This window comes from Motacilla alba, chromosome 9 (genome assembly GCF_015832195.1).
Source record: "Motacilla alba alba isolate MOTALB_02 chromosome 9, Motacilla_alba_V1.0_pri, whole genome shotgun sequence".
Lineage (NCBI taxonomy): Eukaryota > Metazoa > Chordata > Aves > Passeriformes > Motacillidae > Motacilla > Motacilla alba.
This window is the reverse complement of record NC_052024.1, coordinates 6,311,040-6,329,679: the sequence shown is the minus strand read 5'-3', so window position 1 is coordinate 6,329,679 and position 18,640 is coordinate 6,311,040. Positions and strand designations below refer to the sequence as shown.

The 18,640-nt window shown below is 51.2% G+C and overlaps 1 protein-coding gene across 1 annotated transcript; it reads right to left on the bottom strand.

Moving 5' to 3' along the window:
* Positions 1 to 1,633: 1,633 nt before the first annotated feature.
* EFHD1 (EF-hand domain family member D1) lies at positions 1,634 to 18,322 on the bottom strand. Its single transcript, XM_038146211.1, has 4 exons — positions 17,915 to 18,322; positions 10,248 to 10,395; positions 4,303 to 4,437; positions 1,634 to 3,283 (listed from the first exon to the last, which is right to left on the bottom strand). The coding sequence occupies exons 1-4, from the start codon at positions 18,208 to 18,210 to the stop codon at positions 3,149 to 3,151; spliced, it is 714 nt and encodes a 237-aa protein (XP_038002139.1). The 5' UTR covers positions 18,211 to 18,322; the 3' UTR covers positions 1,634 to 3,148.
* Positions 18,323 to 18,640: the final 318 nt, after the last annotated feature.

Sequence of the window (18,640 nt, the reverse complement as noted above, 5' to 3'; positions counted from 1 at the left end):
GCCACCGGCAATGACTGTGACAGGAGCATCCTTGAGAAATCCACTGCAATCTGAGCATCCAGACGGGCTGAACCTACCCTCGGTGGTGGCTGAAGTGCTAGTGACTACCTCTGTTGTACTTTGCCTACTCTGGGCAAACTAAGGTTTTTGTTAAACAAAATCCCTTCAGGGATCAAGGACTGCCTGAAGTTTCTATTCTAGGTGAATGACTTGAGGTAAGTATTTGTCCCTTCTGAGAAAGACCGCTAAGAGCAACGGGTTTTTCATCAAGCTCCTCTACTTGCCATCCCTGACTAAGAGTCACTTATGGCACGTCAGAAATACCAGAGAGGCATTAATGTACCAGCAGGCATCACTGAAGAGAGCTGGGATTGCCAGGACCTTTGAGAGCCACCTGTGGTGACATCAGGCATAAAAGGACAGAGCATTGAGGATTGTAATAGATAAATTACAGGTAAATACAACTGTTTTCACATGGTTTTAGGTGGGAGATACAGCTAGACTTCTCTTTAGTACTTCTGCATGACCTAATGACACAGTTATCTAATCCAATAATTGCAGTAAAACAGGACAATTTAGAAAGCAATTAATTTCCCAATGTCCATTTTTGCGCAGCTAATTTCAAAACACGCATTGCTGCAACTTCCAAATAAATGCACATCCAAAAGCACTTATTGTTCACTGCACTGAATGCAGGTCCCAACTAACAGCACCCGTTTGAATTGAGCAAAGCCATAGACAATGCTCATTTCCTTACTGAAACTTGTCAGCTGGACTTGACTCAATTCTATTAAAATAAAACCACTGGAAAGCCTTTTTCCACCCTCTTCTTCTGCAGCCCTGGGCTCCTTACCCAGCTGCATGTGCAAAGCAGCACAACTCAGCAGTGCTTGCTATGCTGTACAAAAAAAAAAAACACCAAAACAACAAAACCAACAACAACAAACAAACAAACAAACAAATCAAGAGCTGCAGTGTCACAATTTCCCTGGGGAAACAGAGAGTAAGGAACCTTCACCCTGATTTTACCTGATCTCTGAGACCCAAGGACTCAGACACATTGAATGTATCGGCACAGAGAAGAGCTGCACAGGATAAAATATTTATGGCTTCTATTTCATCACAGGACCTGAAACAACGCATGGTTAAACCTCTTCCTGAACCCCCTCCTCAGTGTGCCCATGTCAACAAAGCTTAGCAGATCAGCAATAACAGAAACAAAATGCTTGGAGACAGAGTTTCAGATATCCATGTATTTTTCTTTTCTCTCCCTTAATAAAGGCAGAAGCAGGAAATGCAAAGGGAATTGCAGCTGAAGCAACCTGCCCAGATCCCAGCTGGGGCACTACAGGGGCTGACACAGAGGCTATTTTAAGATAAGGAAAGGCTGACAACCTTCAGATGTCAACATTTAGCAGTAGGCAGTATTTCAAGTATTTACACAGCCATGTCCCTTTCTGAGGGAATGCAAACATTAGAGTTTTTTACACCAGAACTGCTGTGCAGAAGAGGAAGTGTTATCAAGAAAGGGTTGAACGCTTCCCCCACTCATCCAAGTCAGGATGCCGAGCTTTGGGGATTACTTTTATAATTTGTGAAAAATGCTTTATTCAAAATAAGCCACAGACAAGACTGGAGATAACAATGCTTTATTTTTACATTTCAGCAACAGGAGAAATAATTGAAGATGAAATTATCTGCTTTGTTGTAAAGTATAAAAACATTTAATTATAAATATTTAGCTACAAAAGCGTGATTTATAAAATATAATCTGTGAAGATATATACACAGTTTAATCGTTTAGCAATTCTTTCACCTGACATTAAAGAGTAGAGGTTTTTCTATTTATTATTCCATGCTCACAGTTTAGTGCTCACAGTTTAAGAAGCAGAACAGACAAGTGAAAAGATGACTGGTGAGTTTTGTTCTGGGAAAAAAAAAAACAAACAACATTTTGCCACAAATTTGGGCAAGAGCAGAGGCAGAATTTCAGCAAATCCCTGTCTTGAGAGAGGTCTCTGAGGGAAGTTCCCCTGCCATGACCAAAAGTGTTTATATCCAGACAAGCAGTGGGCATCTCTAAATCTGTGGGCAAGTTCCCTGTGTTTCCAAGAAAAATGGGTAACAGTATAATGCAAGCCCTCAAAATTCAGTTCAGTTAAATGTGCTCACCTCCCTGCTCTCTGAGCAGGGCTTGCTCAGTATGCTGTGCTGGTGTCCTCTGCTGTGCCTCTAATGGAATCAAACAATGTCACCTTCACGATTCAGGCTATGAGCAAATTTCCAAATAGAAAAGCCCAGTGTGCCATCTAATTGCACCGTCCAGCTGACAATACCCCTAAAAACAGGTACAGCTGCCTAAGCCTGAAAAACAACAGTGAAGCTGTACAGTACACTAAATGTGATGGAATGTGAAAGAAGAGAAATGGTCAGGCAACTCAGTTTTCTATTCCTTGTCTAAGAGAGCCAGCTTCTTCCCTTTGAAGTCTTGGGGAATCTCACCTCTGATTGAAGGGTTTGTTACTATGGCACTTCAGAGAAGAGAAACTGGAAGACTCTTCAACATGCTGGGTGGCAGAAAATGCTACAGGAAATGATAGTGAATTTGATCCATGTCCCTAGTAATTATCTTTCTCTCTTCACAGTGTTTTCATGGTGCCTGTGGCACAGGCCTTTGAGGAATAAGAAAAGGGTGGCAACACCCAACAGCAGTACAAACATACAGAAGTCAAACTGTACTTTGTACACCCTGATTTACACAGGACCTCACTACCTGCCTGTAAGCAAGGAATGAATTAATACGGGATTAAGAGAAAAAGGATCTATAGGAAAGAATGAAGTAGGCAAACATGACGCTTGTCAGTGCTCACCCAGGATTTGCTACCTGCTGTTTCTGCTTTAGGGTCATGTGCTCGTAACAGTTCAGAGCAAACAGCCCGGACACAGCCCCTACTATTCACATCATGATAAACGCACAGTAACTGCGAGAGTTGTGCCCTTAGGAGCTCAGGAGGATCTTCCTGAAAGGAAGGCTAGCAAAGCTGTGATGAGTTCTAGGCAGGATCCGAGCAGTTCTGTCCAGGCAGAGCCCTGATCTGGGAAACGTACCAAGTCGTGTGCAATTTCAGAGTGCATATTGGCTGGCTGGTTACTGGGTAAATGCAGACTTTAACTCCCTGAAAGCCGCTCGGCGGTGCTTCCTTTCCTCCTCTTCCCGCTTTCGCTCATCCTGCTCAGCTTTTATCTCTGCTTCAAACTTACTGGCTGAGGAGAGGGCTTGAGCCTTTACAAGACAGAGAGAAAATAAACAAGTGTCAATCCTTGCATCAGAGGGAGAGCCAAAGCCTGAGCTACTCCCAGATGAGCAACACGGAACTGCTTGCTGCACCTCCCAGTGCTTGCTGGGATCCTCAGCCAGGACAGCTCAAGTATTAATTACACTGCAATGCTTGGGTATTTACACACAATACCTGTTACTTTCCTTTACTTTAACATCAACAAAAGAAAGGTCACTTACTGATAAGTCACTAACAAGTGACCAAAACAAGGCCATCAGTACTGGGTCACATACATTATTTCTATTACCAGGCAGCAGGGCATAGGCTGTGAGTATGCAGTGGGAGAAACTACTGCAGAAAACACTCTGAATCACAGCCAAATCTGAGAGCATCATACTACACCATGGATAATCTGCAGATCAAAGAGACATTGTTTACTTGCTGGCTATTTTTCCAGCTTTCATCTCAGTATATCTGCTGTGCAATAGCTGTGTTAGGCTCTTGGGAAAAAAACTTCTTATATAAACAAGCAGGATTATTTTCTCTCCAAGAGAGCTTTCAGAAAGGGTGCTTTGTCAGCTTCGGATGGTGTACAGCTCTTTCTGCCAGCCCCAGGACCCTGCAGAATTATTTCGATTCCAAAGGTTACAAAGAAAGAGATATCTGAAATCCTACACTCCAAAGCACTCCCTTCACCACTGAACTCAGTGTGTTCTGGTTGAGGGAAGTTTTGCAAAATGGAAAAACTTTGTCCCTATTGCATTAGTTTTTCAGGACACTTTTGTCTTTAAAAGAGGTCAGCCACCTAGTTCCAGCCAGTCGGTTCCACAGGTCAGCCAGTCGGTTCCACCAGGGTAAGGCCCAGAACACAGACTGTGAATTACATTGCTCTGGTGTGTCGACTGAGCCACAGAAAGACTCTAGCTAGAGTCCAACAACATTTGAAAGGAAATTCAGCTATAGCTGAGTAGCTGAGCTTCAGCTACAACCGAGTGTTTTCATATTCCTCTGTGCCACATCATACCTTAGCTTCAAAGAAGTTCTTGGCTCCTTTGACTCCCTCAATGGATACATCTATCTCTGAGAGCTTCGCAAGAGTCAATAGGCCGCTGTCCTCCTCGAGTTCCCCAGCTGCAGCTTTATGGAAAATCAGCAGGAACTAGCAAGACAGAGAGGAAACATTCCGGTTTTTCACTGAGGCTCAAACAACTTAAAATACAAACAGCACAATCACCTGGAGAGGGATGGAATTCACATTTCAGAGCAAAGGAAACCGGGTCTATATAAACCAAGTGGCAGCAAGGAGCTTGTGCTCCAGTACACAGTCCTGTTACAGACTAAAAGCAGTAGGGATCTCACAGGAAAAGAAGGTTTCCCAGGAATCAGAGCCCTGGTAAAGCACAGTTCCTACCAAGCCTGGGCTGCTGTGTGGCCAGAGGAAGGAGGCCATCTCTGCACCTGCCCAGTGCAACCACTGACCAGGCTCTTTATGTCCCCACAAGCCCTCCACCAGCTCCCCAAGTGTTCCAGGGACTCAGGTCCCATCCCATGACACTGAAAGCAGGGCAAACACAGCTCTGGTTCACCTCAGGATGAATGCCTCCCTGAACCAAGGCATTAGTGCAGTCCTTTTAGAGAGAACAGTAGTCCAGGTGCATGCCCTCGTGACAGAGTGTCTTGAACAAGTGTCCACAGAGCAAGCTGGTGTGAAACCTCTGTCCTGCACTGGACCATGTCCATTTAACAAATCCAGAGTCACTACAGCAGAGTGTGTATTGGGAAGTGAATTGCAAAGGGAAACAAAAAAAGAGTTATATTCAACAAAAACATACTTCTTTTTTTTTTTAACAGAAGAAACAAAACCTGCCTGCTTAAAAATAAAGATCCCCTGCACCACCATCCACCTGCTGACCAAGCTCCAGATTAAGATGTGGAAGCTCTAAGTGTACTTGCAGAGGTCCTGTAACTCCCTGCTATTCCTGGCGACCCCCAGGAGGTGTCTCAGTGCTTGGAACAGTGCAGAGAGAACAGACACAAGGTCAAGCCACTCAGGTACAAAAGGAGCACAAAGCTGTGCCAATGCAGCACTTCAGGCCAGGCTAGAGGGCTGCAGATACCGGGTAGGCTTGCCCTGAAATCCCTTTGCACAGGAACATCAAATATCTCTAGTGCTGTGCTCCTCAGACTGCCAGGCTGGGGAGTCTGATGTTTCCTATGAAGAGCCCGAGCTGTCCCAGAGGAGGGCAGCAGAGTCCCAGCATTCACACTGAGACAGCCCCGCTTCAAGTTGCTCGCGGAAGCTGGTGGGAATGCAAGAGTTTGGGTAGGCCTCCCATGAGGAAGGGTGTGGAGATGACAGCAGCGCTGGCCGCCCTCTCGCACAGGCAGCTCACCAGGCACTGCTCCATGCAACAGCCTCTTAACCTGTGAGTGCTCAGCACAGGGCAGGCAGAAAGCAGGCTGGCCTTGGCAAGGGAACTTTTCCTTCTCCAAACACATTGTAGTTGGTTGACTCTGGCTGGATGCCAGGCTACCAAAGCCACTCTATCACTCCCCTTCTCATCTGGATAGGGGAGAGAAAATATAACAAAAGTTCATGAGTTCTAAGGCCCTGGAGAGATTATTCACCAAAATACTGTCATAGGCAAAAAAAGGCTCAACTTGGGGACATTAATTGAATTTATTACAACCAAAATTAGAGCAGGATAATGAGAAGTAAAATAAATCTTAAAGATACCTTCCTTTCACCCCTCCCTCCTTGCCAGCTCTACCTCCTGTCTCCAGCAGCACAGGGAGATAGGGAATGGGGGTAATGGTCAGTTCTTCACAGGTTGCTTCTGCCACTCTGCAAGAAGAGTCCTTCCCCTGCTCCAGCATGGGCTCCTCTATCCACAGGTCTGCAGGTCTCTGCCAGGAGCCTGCTCCAGCATGGGTTTCCCAAGGGTTCACATCTTCCTTTCAGGCAACCACATGCTCTGGCATGGGTATCCTCCATGGGCTGCAGGTGGATTTCCACATCCCCATGGACCTCCATGGGCTGCAGGAGGACAGCCTGTTTCCCCATGGCCTGCACCACGAGCTGCAGGGAAATCTCAGCTCCAGCACCTGGATCACCTCCTGTCCCTCCCTCTCCACTAACCCAGGTGTCTGCAAAGCTGCTCCTCTCACATATTCTCACTTCTCTCTTCTCTGGCCATAATTACCTCTGCACAAGAACTTTTTAACCTTCTTATAAATCTTATCACAGAGGCATTACTTCCATTCCTGATTGGCTCACCTTAGTCAGTGGCAGGCCTGTCCTGGAGCCAGCTGGCTTTGGCTTACCAGACACGGGAAGATTCTAACAGCTTCTCACAGAAGCCACTCCTTGTAGACCCCCTGCTATGAAAACCTGGCCATGCAAACCCAATACACACACACATAAGAAACAAACCAAATACATGGCTCCCTGGTTTTCATGTAAGAAATAAATGGCTTCTTCTGGAAAGAAACCAAATCCTCCCCAAGACATCCTCTCCCTTTGCTCAGATCCACTGGGCTCTGGCTAGTTCCCCTTTGCCACCACCAGGCACTGTGACACAGAGGGCTGGCAGCTAGGCTGGAATTAGTCATGCTTCCTCCTGCTCCACCCCGAAAGTCCCACTTCCTGGCACTGGAAAAGAGCAGTGGAGGCAGCATAATCCTGAGGCCTGATACAGCTGTCACCTGGGGAGGGACTGGGTCACGAGTACAAGTCAGCATGAATCACCCTGAAACTAAGGGATGGCGCAGCAATCGTCTAGAAGAATATAGGCTGCTGTGGCCACAAAGGGCAGGCTGAGTTAAAGGAAACTTGGGACTAGAACACTGCTTAGGGTGGACAGAGCATAATGTCAGTCCCAAGGATCCAGCAAGGTGCACTAAGGGACATCATGCTGGTTCCCACAGGAGCTCAGCAGCAATCGCTGCAGCACACAGCCTGCAGCTCACTTACCTTGAGGTATTGGTTCTTACTAACTAGAGAACACCAGCAATCTGCATTCAGCTCCCATTGCCAGCCTGCGTAACGCCCTTCCCGGGCCCAGGACACACCATGTGCAGCTAAGTCTCAAGGAAATGTCAACAGAGAAGCAAAAGTGAATCATGTAGGTAGGTACCTTTCAAAGCTCTGCTCTCAAAAAGGACAACATGACCCACACTCTCCAACCCACTAACTTGGTAAATTGTATCTGCTGTCACGTCCTTCATGACCCAAGACCTGTGCCACAGAGGCAGGCTGGGCATCATGCAAGGAAAGGTGTGGGACTGACAGGCAGCAGCAGTAGCCTTGCAACAACAGCTTGCCAGAAAAGCAGCACTATGTAAGGATGTGGTTTGCACCAACCCTGGTAGCAAACACATCATGTGAGTCAACATTTCAGCTGGTGAGGGTGTAGGGGGCAGTGGGTGGATTTCTGTGGGTTCTAAGTAGCAGCTCCAATTACACATTACTATCACAATTAACTCCAGTTTCCTGTGGTAATGATGGAACTAGACCATCAGAGGTGTGGGGGTTTTCCCCCCCACACTATACCTTATCTTTTTAAGCCTAAATTTCATTGCTTGAGCCACAGCAGGAGTCTTGTACAGTTAATTGTTAACGTATTGGTGGACGTTCAAAGGTCAATGGTGGAAGGCAGCTTTCCTGACAGGGCCTGTGGTTCATCAGCAGCCTGTTTGCCAGGCAATAGCTTATCTGGGATGGGAAGACACTACCCAAAGCAGTACAAAAAACATGATCTATTGCAAGTGAAAGAGGTCCCTACCAATTTTCTGTCCAGGCCACAAGAAGAGTATGTTCACACAGGATGCCAGGACTTGGTATCCTCTGGATAGGCAGACAGGAGCCCTCCAGTACTACAGATGCACCATACTGAGTTCAGACACTCATTTAAACCAGGTTTCTCCTGGGATAATCTGAATGACCCAAGTCAGCTCAGTCACCCTTCACGCTTGCTTGCCACCACCAATGAGAAGCAGAATGAGACAGGCCTATGGTTGAGGTCTCCTGACCCACCAGGAAACCTGCTTCCCTGTCAGCCCTCTGCCTGAACACAGCAGCTGGACAGGGCGCACCTGCAGCAAGGCAAGAAGCATCCTGCTCCTCTCTACCACAAGAAGCTTTGTGTGTCTGCCAAAGTGCTGTGTAATTGTGTAATTTGTCCCCAGAGCTCTGCCAGTGATGCTCCCTCATTCCAACCCATGGGCCTCTCAAGCTTGTTGCATGGCCATTGTTTTCCCTTCTGGCAAGACACTTCAACAGCACCAGCTGCCGCATGCCACACGCCAGGGGCTGGCAGCACAGGCACCCCTGCAGGAGGCTGTGCTCCAAACAGGTGGCAGCAGAAGAGCTGCTCTGCTACTTGTGCCATGCCACCGATGTTGGGACACGATAGCATCTTTCTGGGCCTTGAGGATAAAGACATTTCTCTTCCATGGGAGAGAGCCCCTGCAGCAAGCCCAGAGGCTGCCCCCAGCTCTTCCCTTGGAACGAAGGGTGGCCCAGAATGCCCATAGAGGGCTCCTCAGCCTACACAGTGATTTGGCAATCGGAGACCTGGGGCCATGGGCATGGTGCTCTTCCTGCTCCACTGGATTCTTTGCTACTTCCAGTTCACCTCTGACCAGGCAGCAGGGAACTCAGGGACAGGTTCTCAGTTCCCAAACTTGCATATCCTTCCCTCTCTCTCGTAACCCAAGTCTTTGGCCTCTGTCTTTTTGTGCTTCCCTCTTGCAGTGAAATAAATCCAACAAAGCCCTTGGGGCACAAAAGCAGCAGAAGATGGTGTGATGTGCCACTGCAGAGAGATGGTGCAGCAGCTTTGTGAGTGACAGTCACCCCTCATGCCCCAACCAGCCCAGCCAGTCACAGGCCTTGGCTGCTCATCCTCCCTCCCAGTACTGACAAAGCTCTCAAACTTCCACAATGGAAAGCCTGACATTCTGAGCCCTACTCTGGAAGGGGCATGGTGAGAGCATCATGCCTGCAGAAACTAGGGAGCCCTGCTGCTGGGGCCCACTGCAGGCATCCTACAGGACAGAAGGAAGCAGCACAGCCCTCAAAACCGCTGCAGGACATACGCAGTGCTGCCCTTCCTCTTGCTATGAAGAGGCTGTGGGTTAATTCAGAAAGCCACAGTGCGACTGCCATTTGCTTGTTACTGAGCCAGCTATCAAAGTCTGAGAGGAGGAGGTGATGCAACAGGAGCTTTTGGTACCTGGGTTCCCCCTTCCTGCTGAGATGATTTGGGTACCCCTGAGTACATGCAGGTCACTGCTCAAATTTCCTCTCGTCCTCTGCCTGGCAGAGGATCCTGGCCTGCTGTCCCAGCTGTCACAATACAGTGGTAACAGACAGACCTGTTTGAGCTGTGTCCCTGCTGAGCCAGCATGCAGTACCAAACTGCTGCATCCACACATTTATTCCTTGCTGCAGGGAGGTGACCACCCCTCATAAAGCTTGCCATGGCTGGTCACTGCATGGTGCAGAGAGGGTCCCAATAGCAACTGGAAGAGAGAGCCTTTTGTGCCCCATGAGATGAGCTGCTCCAAGCAGAGCTCCTGCACTGCACCTGAAATGAGGCCTCAGCTGCTCTACCACAGGAGCCAAGCAATGAGATCTGGAAACTCAAGGGACATAACTCCCTCCAGCTACAGCAGGGAGCTCAGTGAGCACTCCCAGCAGCTGCAACAGTGCTCAAATGTGCTTCCACAGCAAGCAGGGAGATTGGAGAGCTTTGGCATCAGGTACCATGACTGCCACATGGAGATGGAGGTTAGCAGTGCTCCGCACCCTTGACATGGGGAAGCTCACTGCCTTCTCCACTGCACCCCACCACTGTAAAAACACAGAGGGGAGAGGGCTACCTACTGCCCATAGACATGGGGCCCAGCTGCCTCTTCCTTCAACCCCACAGCCACATCCCTGTCTGTTACTGCAGCCACCCTCACCTCACGGAAGCTGAGCTTCCCATCAAAGTCTTCATCCACCTCCTTGATCATGTTCTTCAGCCCCAGATGGGTCTGCGGGGCTCCCAGCTTTTCCATCATGAGCTTCAGCTCCATCAGGTCAATATATCCATCCCGTCCAGAGTCATACCTGCAGGGTGCAAAGGGGAAAGGGTTAACCATCATCATCCCCATACCCATCCACCCAGAAGAGGAACCATGCACAGGGATAAAGTCACTGTGTGGTTCAAAGCTTAGGGGAGAGCAGAAGCTGCATGACATGGCCAGTGCTGAGATATTTTAAGCTCAGAGAAGTAGCTGTCAGCTTTCAGAGCTGTCTTACCAAAGAGAGAAGTACTCAGGGGAGCTCAGACCAAACAACCCACACAGTAGGAGCACAGAGGAACTCAGCTTATCTCAGTGGGATTTCCATTTCACCCACTTGCCTGTCCAGCACAAAGGCAACTTGCACGCAGCTTACACCATGCACCAACGTGGTGAGGCAAAGGCATGCAGAGTCAGCTGCTGCCAGGTTTCCAGCTAGTTTCAAGGAGAAACAGGGAACAGAGACCAAGTAGAACCTCTTGGCTTGGCAGAAAGCAGTCTTTCTCTGTAAGCAAAACTCTCCACCTCAAGCGGTTAAATTTTTTTCTCTCCAAAATGTTTTTGTACTACAACAAGCACCACTACAACAGCTGCACTTCAGAGCAGCTGTTTGTTCTGTGTCCCCAGGCAGAGCAGAAAGACAGTTCCAGGGGACCACAGCAATCCTAGCCAGGGCTGTGGTACCAGGGCTGCACCACAGGGCCAGGCTGGCAGAGAAAACCGGTGTCCACCTCCAGAAGCAAGACTAGAGTGGGACCATGCTCCCTATGGAGCAAGAAGGACTGCAAGGACTCTTCAGAGGAGAGCACCCGTGCAAGGGGAGGAGTGCTTTAGGGATAGGGAGGCAGCGAGTGATCTGCTGCGCACAGCCTAGGACTGTGCACCAACTCCTCCCAACATCTGCTGTGGGTGTGGGTAAAGCATCCGGCCCATCCAGCGCTTCACACCCACCAGGGCTGTCACCGGCTTTCAAAGTCCAAAAGCTGCAGGGATGGGTGCGCTGTTATCAGCCACTCAACAGCCCTCTTTCATCCTGGTCTTGCCATCAAGGTTCAGCACAGAGCTAGGGCTTCACAGGAGAGGACAGGGCAGGGTCTCCCAAGCTGGGCTCCGCCTTGGCATACAGCCTGCCACTGCCCCCCGCCACCATTTCAACCCTGACAGAGTTAAATCCTTTCAACCATTCAGAAGGGAACCCTAGGCACAGTGCTGAAGCTGTCCAGTGGGCCGGAGCCAGTCAAATCCCCCCACCCATCATCTTTTACTGACTGTTAGCACTCTTCCAAAGAAATGAGGGCTGTAGCCATCCCAGACAAAGATCTGCACAGTTGTGGTTAGCCTGGAAGAAAGCCCTTTCCAGCTGAAAAACCTCACAGCCACAGAGGAAGCTGTGGCAAAGGAAGGCACGAACAAAGCACCAGCCCCAAACTGCGTACAGGCGTGAGCAGCACAAGGCAGAGCTGCAGCCAAGATCTCTGCCCCTGCTTTCAAGAGCACAGGCACAGCATGGTTTTACCCCAAACTAGAGTGGCCTCCATGACTTTCCAGAGTCCCACCACCCCCACAACTACTTCTGATATTCTGATACTCCTCGTGGCTCTTAGTTTCCAAGGGTCCCAGGACTAAGAGACTCCTAATGACAGGGACATAACTGCCAGACTAGGCTGGCACAGAGCCCCTGTTACCAATCTGCCTGCACTCTCTATACCCAGCAAACCCATGAGGCAACCAGGCTGGACCACCTTCTGAGAAACTAGGAAAGAAACCTCCATCAGAGCAGAAACCAGGTCACAGGCCTGGGATGTCACAGGGAAGAAGTACAGCAGTTCTTCACAGCAAGGAAGGTGTCAGTTAATTAAAGCACATTCACAGCATTATCCAACCCAGCACTGAGATGCACTTCTAAGACATCACAGAAGCATAGCAAGTGCAATATTTAATTGTCAATTTGCTTGTCTTTCAAGTTTGGGAGAAAGGGTGCAGAGCTGTCACTGTTGGAGATGCAGTGCCTTTGATTAGACATAGCAGCAAAATGTACAATGGCAGAAAGGCATCTGGGGTTGCGTTTTTTTGGGGGGCCTAGCAGGCTCAGGCTGCCCTTTGGCTGGATGCAGAAAGCAAAGTAATACCAAAGTCCCCTCCAAGGGCTGTTCATCTGGGGTCAGGACACTGCCCAGCTCCACACAGCAGCTCTGTGTAACAGATGAAGGCAGAAGTAGGGCACAAGCCCAGCCCGTGCCTGCTGTGGTCATCTCACCCTCCCTGTTACGGACACTACCTGCAGGTAAACACTGGCCCAGAGGCCAGTATGCTGCCCTGAAAGGGTTAAGCGTGGGGCACAGCTTCAGGGCTCATCCCTGCAGAGAGGCAGGACAAAGCCAGGATTGTGAGAAATGGGGTCTTGCCAACAGCGGGCCTGGCTGAGCAGCACTCTGTACCAGCCACACAATGGGTGTCGAGCATGAGTACAGCTGGTGCTGAGAAGCACCCAGAAATCAGGTTACCAGTCCCCTGCACTCAGGGACAGCCAGACAGAGGGGCACTGAAGCCCAACGGCAACACCCTGCAAACTGCTATATTCCCTCCCTGCCCCCTCGCCTCCTAAAACAGCCAAACTATTTTAGGACCCGGGTACAGCTACCCAGCTGCTGCACAGCCAGACTATTTAGGGAGAGGCATATTTACAAGGCACGAGAAATAGCACTGTTCATTCCCCACCACCCACCCCCAACAGACCACAGGCACTTCAACACTGTGGGGCACAATGCAGACTGCACCTTGCTCGTCAGTTGATGCTCCCAGCACACCTCAGTCCTACCAAAGACCCCGCAGTCTGCCTTTCAAGAGATCATAAAACTCCCCTGTCTGCCTTTTGGGAGCCCCCTTTCAGGGCCCTGGGCTCAGACAGCCCCCGACGCCTCTCACACACAGCTGCCTGCATCCTGGTGATGGACAGCCATTAGCTTCACAGGCAGAGCTGGAAGAGGGCATCAGGGCAAGTTAAACACACCCCAGCATCCAGGGAAGCCGTCCCAGCCTCCAGGAGTGGCACGGCGAGAGAGCACGCAGCACTCAGGAGCCTGGTGAGCCCTGCCATCACTCACTGTCCTGCTGTGACACCAGAGCTCCCTTCAGACTCAAAGCTCCCTGGGGCACGAGCCAAGCTTCACCCGAGTGATGCGCCGGCATTGCAGACAGAGGGGAATTGTGTCAACAGGCACAGACATCTCATGTCACAGGAAGGCCACTTCAGCAGCAGGTCCATGCCATGGCTACAGCAGATCCCACCCGCAGCTGGGATGCCGCAGGCAGGTACAGGCACTGTGGTCGCTGTGATGAAACTTTGCCACGCTGCTGCCACAGCAGTGTTCCTGGCAGCAATGAGACACAGCAGTGGCTGCCAAAATCTGCTGCAACAAGGATGCACCCAGATTCTCATGCTGGCCCGCTTCCACCCGGACCGCAGAGCGTGCCTGGCTGCTGAAGCAGTGGGAGAGGAAAGCAGGAGACAAAACCGGAGGAAAGAGGGAATACTTGCTGAACAGACTTGCTTAAGAGCACAAAGTCTGTTACACACAATTATTGCCCAAGTACAAACATTGCACTGGTGTTCCACAGGTGCTGGGGGTTTACATCACAGAAGAAAGAGGGATCAGGGAGGAAAAAGGAGATGCCAAGGACTGCATCACCTGCAGTGACTCTGTAGTCACATTCCATCCAAAAAAAAAAACCCGCACTTAACAAAAAAAGGACAACTGAATAAGAAATTACATATGCTGAAGGCTCAAAGAGCAGTTTCTAAACATTCACATTTCTTGAGAAAAGCTGGACTGAGAACCTGCCCTCCCTGTGCATGTTTGCAGCACCTTACCTTGCTTCACATACTATGAGCGCCTGTACTTTGATCTGCAGTTCCTGTATGCTGCAATGGCCTAATTGAAGCTATGAAGTAAAAGCAGTTGGAATAATGGTGCTAAAGTAATAATCTCCTCTTAAATATTTCAAATCCTAAGTAGCACTTTATTCCCTCTGAGCATTCTGTTTCACCTTACATGGAGAAGGTGGTGCTAAGCTCTGCTCCCTGATATCCAGTGATAGGATAAATAGGAATGGTTCAAAACTGCCTCAGAGGAGATCAGACTGGACCTGAGGGAGGCTTTCTTTCAGCCTGAGAGGGTTGTCAGACCCTGGAACAGGCTTCCTAGAGAGGTGGTCAGTGCCCCAAGCCTGTCAGTGTTTAAGAGACATTTAGACAATGTCCTTAATAACAGGGCTTAACTTTTGGTCAACCCTGAAGCAATCAGGCTGTTGAACTAGATATGATCATTGGTGCTCATTCCAAATGGAGTAGTCTATTCTATTGCCAAGAGCTTTGGAAACAATTCCTCCATACCAGGGTGGGGACAGGAACAGGCTCCTCAACCACATGCAGCTTTATCCTCCCCAGCCCAGGCAGAAAGAGCTCTCCTGCTCTTGGAGGGACACGAGGGCAAGATGAGAGTCTCCTCCACTAAGATCTTCTTGCCCAAGATGTTGGGCAAGACCTGCAGGCCCAGACTGAGTCCGCATGGGAATAACCTCCCTGCCCGCTGGAAGTCCACAGACAGCAGGTCACATACGGCACACAGCAGCTCTGGAGAGAGCAGGGCTGCTGCACCATGTCAGACGAAGCTGGGGCACCTGGCAAAGTGGCTCCTAAGTGGCTCCAGGAGGGCAAGGGGACATCACAGCCTCTCCCACCAGCCAGATGCAAGGCACTTTTCAATGTGTGGGCAACACATAAAATTCCCTAGATATAAAAGGCAATAGCAAGACTGGAATTTCTCCACTCCCTCGCGCCCCACAGATGAAGCTGCTCTCTGTTTTCCTCCCCCCTACATTTCTCATAAAGGTCATTCCTGCCAGGCAGAGCCTCACTGCCTGGCTTTCACACTCCCCTCGGCCATTTTCCTGGACAAAGATGGCACCAAGCATAGCTGTGACACTCCAGAGGCCCTGAGAGTTCACTTAGACAACTCAGGAAAGAGAGGTTATCATGGTTATCACAGTCCTCACATATTGTCAGAATAGGCAGCTAATTAGGTCACATTATAATTAGCCTGAGCTGCAGACTTCCTGGTTTCTGCCAAAAAAATACCAACCCTGAGAGCTGCCTGCACCCAGCACTCCAGCAGATACCTGCGCCCCATCTCCAGTGGAATGGGGCCAAAAGGAGAGATGCTGACAAGGGGAGGCTTGGATAAGAGAGGGGGAAAAGTGAGCCCAACTGCGGCAGCCAGAGCAAAGAGCATTATTTCTGCTCTGGAAGGATGCTCCTGGTGTAGCTAGCAGCACACAGCACTGGATGGACCACTATATTTTGGGAAGTCCCACTTTCAGATGAGTTCTTTGCTTCCACCCTGGCAGTCACGGCCACCATCCATACTATGGGATGCCCTGACAGGCATTCAGGGTTGCCACTCTCACCAGGACATCTTTTCAGCTGGAGCACCATGACCTAGCCCACATCATGCACAGGACAGCAGGTTCAAATTTTGTCTGAACTACAGATTTAAAAGTCCCACTAAACTGATAAGAAACATTTTTTTGGATGGGAAGTTTCATAGTGGGAACCTGGCATCCTGTGGCAATGAGAAGATACTAAAGGAAAAAAAAAGCCTTTGAGAGAGGGATGTAAGAAAGACCCTGAGTTGTGGTGGCCAGGGCCAATAAGCCATACAGAGAGTTAAAGCCTTAATCACATTAACTCAAGCTCTGACTGACAGGAATTAAGGGGAACATTTCCTCTCCTCATGGAGCACGTGATGTCAGCCAATAGCTGAGACAGGTCACGGGCAGCAGATGGACCAAAGACAAGATCCTCTGCCACTGCAAACCTCAGGTGCCTGTAACAGTGAACACCAGGACATGGTTTCCTGGCTGCCTGTCCAGGAAACACAACAGGAGAGCATGCAGCCCACCTTCTCCCCGCTTTGGCATCAGCAGTTCTCACAGAGTATGCAATGCTTTCCAGCTACATTGACCAGCTGATTAGCATTCAACTGCAAAGCCTAGCTTTTCCTGCTTACAAGGCTAGTGTTTAATGAGCTCATTGTTGAAAAATTAGGCTGCAATTCAGCTCTTCCACTTTTTATTTCCCAAAACCACCGCCATTTCTTTCCTCTTCCCTATTGAGGCAGTGCCACTGCCCGGTCCAGGCTCTCACGCACAGCTTTCAGGCCTTGCCTGCATTGTTTGTCCTCCAGTCCTCACAGCACCATGTCTCAGCGTTCCATAGAGTGGGATCCCCTTTAAGCACAGTGAAAAGGGACACAGGAGAGAGTGGAGCAGCAGTCCCGCCTGGACCACCTCGCTTCCTGCGCCAGCTGCCAACACAACACTGCCTGTACAACAAAGAACTCCAAACTCCAGTAAGCTCACAAAAGCCCATCGCCTGGTCTCCTGTGGCAACAGCCTGGCTGGGACAGGCAACACCCCGCAGTGCTGGGAGCTGACAGCATTCAACCAGCTCTTGATATCCTCACAACAATCCAAGGTGCCCAAGGCAGCTTTCAGCTAGGAGAACAATGATCTAACAAGTTACAAATCTCACTTCAGTCACCTCCATAAGGTGAAGTACATCTTCACACCTTGCTCTGTAGTCCTCCCATCTCCTGCCTGGCAGCAGCTCCCTCCCAGTCTGGCATTGTGTTGTGGGGCTGGGAGGACACCGGTCCCCAGGAGCCCACGGGTCTGTGGTGCTGGAGGGAAAACTGAGTGCAGACAAAGGTACCCAGACACAGCCTAACTGCAGGAGCAGGACAGGGTCTGGAGGACAGAAAAAGGCAGGATCATGGCCCCGGGGAGGGCCAAGCCTTTCTGCTTACAGAAGCAGCTCTCCCTGTGGCTAGCAGCAGCTTGACTTTAACACAAACCTTCCTGCTGGGAGGGGAATCCCATCCCAGCCCCCACGACAGGGATGGCAAGAGGAGGCTGCGCTCTACCTTTGCTTGGGGGCGCGGGAGGGAGCACCAAGCCCGGCAGAAAGGACTTTGCGTGGAGCTAGGACACTGCCAGGCAGAGCCAGCAGGACTGCTACGGGTGCTCAGGGTCGCAGTTGTTTTGGGCAAAAGTCCAATGGCTCTGCCGGGCCCTGGGACACAGACCCACCTGGTACCCCAGGGTGTGGAGCAGAAGACTGCCTGTGCTCCTCCCCCGTCCTACCCAGAGCGTGCCGCAAAGCCATGGCCCCTGGGGGCCGCCAGAAACAGCCGCCGTCCCATTCCCAAGCAGAGCCGAGGCCACGAGTTAAACGCAGGGCTGAGCCCCGGGCAAACTCCACGAGCCCCCCCGGCAAAGCACAGGGACAATCTGGGGATCAGATGGCGCTGCGAACGCGCCGCGGCTTCCTCCAGCCCGACCGCAAAACCGCGGAGAAACGCGAGCGTGCCGCTGAGAGCGGGCAGCCCTCCTCCAGATGTGCCCCCGGGGGCCGGCCGGGAGGGGCTGCGGGGGAAGGCAGAGCCCCAGCCCCGGAGCCCACGGGCCGGGCAGGGAGCCCCCCGCCCCGCTCCCGCCCCACTCACAGGCGGAACATGCGCTCCATGTCCTTGATCTGCCGGCGGCTGAACTCCTTGAACTCGGTGTAGGGGTTGAAGACGGCGGCCCGCCGGGGCTGTGCCGCGCCCTCGTTTATGTCCTGCCGCCGGCACAGCTTAGCGCTCAGCTCTGCGCCCGCACTGGCCGTCAAGCAGCTCCGCTCTTCAACCTCCCCGGCCGCCGCCGCGCCCTTGACCGCCTCTGCCTCGCCCTCCGCCGCTGCCCCGCTCTCCTCCAGCTGCAGCCGCCGCTGCAGCTTCTGCGCCAGCTCCTGCGAGGCCATGGTCCGGCGCTCCCGCCGGCGAGCAGCACAGCCGCCCGCCTCAGCCCCGCTCCGCTCCAGGCAGGACCGCCCGCCCCGGTGCGCAACTTTATTCCCTCACTTGGAGGGAGCGGAGCGGGGCGGGACGGGGCGGGACTGGGCGGAGGGAGGCTGGGATGGGGCGGGCACTTAAGGAGGCGCGGCGGGACGGGGGGGAAGAGGGGGAGGAAGGGGGGCGAGGAAAAAGAGGGGGGCCGTGGGGATTGTCGCCACTGCATGCGGAGGTACCCCGCGCATGTGGTGCGCCAGTATTCCCCAGGCTGACCTCTGACATGTATGCTCTCCCACACAGCAGCCACCCCCATTTAGATGACCCACACAGGCTGTCTCCCCACATCCTCATGCAGGGAACCCCCCACTCCATGGTCACTCTCCAACGCATCCCTTAACC

What these genes read in the sequence shown, in the direction of transcription:
- EFHD1 (XM_038146211.1), bottom strand. Translation starts at nt 18,210, where the DNA reads ATGGCCTCGCAGGAGCTGGCGCAGAAGCTGCAGCGGCGGCTGCAGCTG. An exon ending in ATGGAGCGCATGTTCCGCCT is followed by an intron (nt 10,396 to 17,914) that starts GTGAGTGGGGCG and finishes TGCACCCTGCAG; the next exon opens with GTATGACTCTGGACGGGATG. An exon ending in AGAACTTCTTTGAAGCTAAG is followed by an intron (nt 3,284 to 4,302) that starts GTATGATGTGGC and finishes TGTCTTGTAAAG; the next exon opens with GCTCAAGCCCTCTCCTCAGC.